The sequence below is a fragment of the Amphiprion ocellaris genome, chromosome 14 (assembly GCF_022539595.1).
Source record: "Amphiprion ocellaris isolate individual 3 ecotype Okinawa chromosome 14, ASM2253959v1, whole genome shotgun sequence".
NCBI classification, from domain to species: domain Eukaryota; kingdom Metazoa; phylum Chordata; class Actinopteri; family Pomacentridae; genus Amphiprion; species Amphiprion ocellaris.
This window is the reverse complement of record NC_072779.1, coordinates 24,021,280-24,026,543: the sequence shown is the minus strand read 5'-3', so window position 1 is coordinate 24,026,543 and position 5,264 is coordinate 24,021,280. Positions and strand designations below refer to the sequence as shown.

The 5,264-nt window shown below is 39.9% G+C and overlaps 1 protein-coding gene across 1 annotated transcript; it reads right to left on the bottom strand.

Annotated features, from left to right (window-relative positions):
• Window positions 1–2,037: 2,037 nt before the first annotated feature.
• On the bottom strand, window positions 2,038–4,910 carry bsx (brain-specific homeobox). Its single transcript, XM_023275115.3, has 3 exons — window positions 4,502–4,910; window positions 3,088–3,278; window positions 2,038–2,827 (listed from the first exon to the last, which is right to left on the bottom strand). Exons 1-3 carry the CDS (start codon window positions 4,743–4,745, stop codon window positions 2,585–2,587), a joined length of 678 nt encoding a protein of 225 aa, XP_023130883.2. The 5' UTR covers window positions 4,746–4,910; the 3' UTR covers window positions 2,038–2,584.
• Window positions 4,911–5,264: the final 354 nt, after the last annotated feature.

Below are 5,264 nucleotides of genomic sequence, written 5' to 3'. Positions count from 1 at the left end.
TCTGATTCTATGGACTGTTTTCCTGATTGATTTTCTTCAGAAAATCAAATCCATGGAGTGTCTAACTGCCTCATGGCCTAGACTATTATGTTATATCATGTTATATATAATTGCATTTGACTGTTCTTAGCAATGCGCTGACACAGACATATAAATATTTTAGAAAAAAATCACCATAGTTCTCTTTTGTTGCTCAGAATTCAGCTGCCCTAGAAAAAACTGTAATCGCTGCCGTTTATTGGGGATTGATTGAACTGAATTTGCTGAAACAACCTGCAGTTTTGTGGTGAACTTCATTCTTAACTAAGGAGAATATAACGAGAAATATCCTCATAAAGGGGGTGTAAACAGATCACCAAATGTGGTTTTGGATGCTCATAGAGCAGGGGTGTCAAACATATAGGCCGCGGGCCAAAACCGGCCCTCTAGAGGGTCCAATATGGCCCGAGGGATGACGTTGTAAAGTGTAGAATTCAAAGAGAGAAGACACAACCCATTAACAGGGGCTATAGTGCAGCGGTCGTGAGTTCGAACCCAGCTTATGGTTTTTTGCTGCAGGTCCTTCCCCCATTCTTCTTCCCACTTTCCTGTCTCTCTCTCACTGCTGTCCTAACAATAAAACCGACAAGGTCAAAAAATACCATAAAAAAAAAAAAAAAAACACACAGAGAAGACATCAACTGAAAACTGTAAATTGCATATAGGTAAATTTAAAAAAAATCTAGACCTTGAGAAGTTGTTTTGATCATAAAGTAAAATACTCGATTGTTCAGTTCCAGATACTGAATGTGACTGAACGTTTTGTGCCTTTGTAGACACTCTGTGATCTGTAAGTTGAAATGTGTACATGACAAACTGAGGCATACAGTCGTTGAAATTAAACTTATTTTTCTGAGGAAATTGCAGGTTGTTCATAATGTTTTGTAAGAAGATGTGAACATTTTCAGAATGTACTTTTTTGCACTAAAACAAAGGGAAGATTACTTATAGATTATTGTGTTCTGATTTTACTGGTCCGGCCCTCTTGAGATCAAACTGTGCTGAATGCGGCCCCTGAACTAACATGATTTCGACACCCCCGTGGAAAACATAAATCCTTGCTGTCGCTTTTTTCTGGTAGTTTCCTCCCAGCACAGCGGGCTTCAGGCCACCGTGTAGTCAGGCAGCAGATAGCAGCATCCCGCATCCAGAGCCCAGCTCCGTGCTGAGGACGCTGCGTCTCCATGCAGAGGTTCCAGCAGATGGTTGGACTCAGTTAAACATCCGACCGTGATAACAGGATCACAGGAACATGCTCGCTTTAAACAATAGCGCTGCATCAATAGCATATTTAGATGATTGTTTTTAAGGCTTAAAAAATCAATCCGGCTCATGGTATTAAAAATGTAAACCGGAAAGAAATTTAGCTTCAGGCAGGAGAATAAAGAAGGTAAGAGGCGTAAAAGGCAGACACAACAACAGAACAACGGAGCAGAGTACCGGTTGATTATGGTGTTAAATATTATACACTACCGTTCAAACGTTTGGGGTCATGCAGGCAATTTCATGTTTTCACACTTTAAATCATGTGCTAACATAATTGCGCAATAGTTTTCTAATCATCAATTAGCCTTTCAACACAATTAGCTAACATAATGTAACATTATAACACAGGAGTGATGGTTGCTGGAAATGTTCCTCTGTACCTCTATGTAGATATTCCATTAAAAATCAGCTGTTTCCAGCTAGAATAGTCATTTACCACATTAACAATGTCTAGACTGTATTTCTGATTCATTTAATATTATCTTAAATCTTTCAAAATTAAGGACATTTCTAAGCGACTCCAAACTTTTGAACGGTAGTATATATATATATATATATATATATATATATATATATATATATATATATATATATATATATATATATATATATATATATATATATAAATTTAAATGTCAGTCACTGAAGCACAGTGTCTTCAATCAAACTTGATTTACAAAAACCTCCAACAACATGGACAAACTGCAAATAACACGTCAAAGGTAAACACACTGAGGGGTGCATGGGATACTTTGTTTGGAATAAAAGTGCAAAAGATGGGTAGCACGATGCCTGTATATGTTACAAAGCAAAGAGCTGGTCGACAGGCTTTTTTGTAGTCATTTGTACAGATTTAAAAAAAAGACACCCGTGTAATAAAAATAACATGTATAGTAACGTAGTATTACAGCCTTGCTATATTACTAAATATGCCAGACATTGGCCTGAATAATAATAATAATAATAATAATAATAATAATAATAATAATAATAATAATAATAATAATAATAATAATAATACATCAACAACGCCAATGATGTTAATAATAATTATTATTATTATTATAATACACGAGGAAAAACTGCAGTTGTAAACAATTAATCTGCCCATTTTGCATGTTTGAATAAATATTTACATTGTCTTGTATGGCCTATCCCCCCCTTCATTTAAAACAGTAACTTACATGTTTGTAATGGAAGGAGAGGACAGTCAGTGTGGTCTACCTACAGTATATTTACAGAGGGAAAGCTGCTGCTCGGGGCACAGCTCTGCAGCCAACTATAGGAGGTGATTCGGGGAGCAAATGTCATCTTCGATATCCACATCGTCGTCGTTTTCGTCCAGCATGTAGGAGTCCGGCTCCAGGCAGTGCTTCAGCTCCTCGCCTCTCTTCTCGTTCAGGTCGCTCTCGCTGGAGTTCTCGGCGGACCTCTCCAGATCTCCGGGAGTCTTCCGCTCGTCCTGCGCCTTCCTCAGCTGCTTCTTGTGCTTCATCCGCCGGTTCTGGAACCACGTTTTCACCTGCACGGAGCGGGTTAAAGGACGGATTAGAACTGGGTTTATGCTGATTATTTGATTCGTATTTACTACTGAAATAACCTTTTTTCCACACATATTTATTCTAAAGTTACTCTCCATTACGCAGCGCTTTGTTCTATCGTCATGCTCCTTGAATATTTCTTCGATGATTCATTATTTTCTAACATTTCTGGTTTGCTTGCTCGTTTTTTCCCCATCTTTGAGCTGTAGCAGGAACAAATAAACTTTGGCAGTACTTTTACCTGGGTCTCGGACAGGCTTAGCGCCGTGGCCAGCTCCACTCTCTCCGGGGTGGACAGATACCGCTGGATCTCAAAGCGCTTCTCCAGGCCGGACAGCTGCGAGTCGGAGAAGACCGTCCGGGCCTTCCTGCGCCGGCAGTGCTTGCCCGGTAGCTCTGCGTGGTGCTGGAACAAGGCCGGCATCTGCATCCCTGGAGGTGGTTTAAAACAAAAAGACAACTCTTCGTAAGAGCACAGAGACAAAAAGTGTGAACATATGAGAGCGAATACTGTGATTAACTAATGGAAATCTGGTGATCACGTGGAAATGAGACTCTGTAGCCTCACCGTGCTTTCTAATCAGAGCAATAATAATATTTAAAAAGGTTTTAATTGAAGAGGAAGAGGGTGTGTTGAAGTCATCCATTTTTAAAAATTAAATTAAATACGCCTCGGTAAACGTGCTCATTTGCACTGATTCAGTCTGTATATTTATATATCTTGAGGATTTTATTTTATTTGAAAATAGTGCGTCTTTTTCTATATTTTCTCAATAACTCGGAGTCACCAATTGAAATTTCGCTGTGTGAAAGCACAATTACAATAAAGATTCTTGATTATTGATGTCCTGGAGAAAACAGCTAAATAAGTTATTATCTCCTATTATTTTTTTCTTTTGATGCAGTTCAGCTACCATGTGTGTGATGTGTAGGCCCAACTCTCTCACTCGTTAATCCTTAGATGCATAAATGGCTCAAAAATGACCCGATGAGGTCGTTTTTTTAACAATATCTTTATAACGAAAACTTACTATCATTTTCTATTCCTCAAAAACATTTTTTTGACATAATTCCATTTAAATTTTTAAGTTACCTTTGATACTTTTCAAGAAATTGTGATATTAGTATTACTGCCCCAAGGTCTTTATCACTGAGTATATCATCGTAACAAACTTGGAGGGACGGAGAGCAGCAGCAGCTGGAGGAAAAGAGTGGAAAAATGTCAACAAAATGGATGTTGACATTCTTCTATTGCTGTTCTGTGTGATATTCTTCTTTTTAAATTATCAAAATGTTCAAATCTGGTATCAAGTGAAAGATAGACAAATTTCAAACATGAACTATTTCTAAAATATAATACAAACTATACTACAAATGATTGTTCTTAACCAAAAGGACAAAAATGGCATAAAAACACATTGATTCTTCTACGGGTCATTTTTGACCCACTTCTGGAAGAATGTAGGTCCAATCACTAGTGCATCTAAAGTTTAAAGCAATATGTGTAAATCCATAAATGACTATTTACACTAAATCAACCCTTGTGTTATTTTCTTTCTGATACAGGTTATGGACCAATAGACTGTGCTGCTTTCTCTCCAGGTATTCTCCAAGTTCTCCTGCTCCTCCGGGCCTCACAGCTGTCCCGTGCTTACCAGATGTGAAGAAGTACTGGTGATGCTCTGGCTTGTGGAGAGGATGGTGCGGATGTGGCGCCAGTATTGGAGTTGGCATCAGCGGGTATCCATAATCCAGGATGGGCATCCGGGAGGCCAGGGAGCTACAGAACGGCGAGGGGATGACCTCTCTCAGCGGCTTGGGTTTGTGCAATAAGATGTCCTCAATGAAAAACGACGTGGACCTCTGTGTGGGCGCCGCAGAAGCGTAGTTCATACTCATGATGTCAGTTTGTCTTTCTTGTTTTATTTTATTTTATTTATTTTGCTTCCTTTAAACCTGCATCAGCATCTGCCCGATCCCTCCAAGTCTCCCAGGTTTAAATGCGCTCCCTGCTTGTGATCACTCGAGCGTTACATAGATAGCGGTGGGAGGGCAGATTTACAACAAGTATTTATTCAGGGAGAGTAGCGGCTCGGGGGAAATTGATTTGCGCGTCGGCCAATTAGAGCCGCGCAATGGGCGGCGGGGGAGCCGGGAGGGAGCGGTCCTTGGCTCTGATTGGCGGAAAGGCGATCGAACCTGGTTGGGAAAAAAACAACCGATTCCGGATAAACAGCGCACCTGTGACCGTACAGCACAGTTTATCCTGACCGCAACTTAAAACTCAGCCGAGAATCATCGCTCACCATCATGGCGGAGCGTAGCCGGTCGCTTAGCAACCACGCTGTTTTTGCCGGGTTTGTGAGCAATGTGTGGCCTGCGGAACGTTATTATTATTATTATTATTATTATTATGTT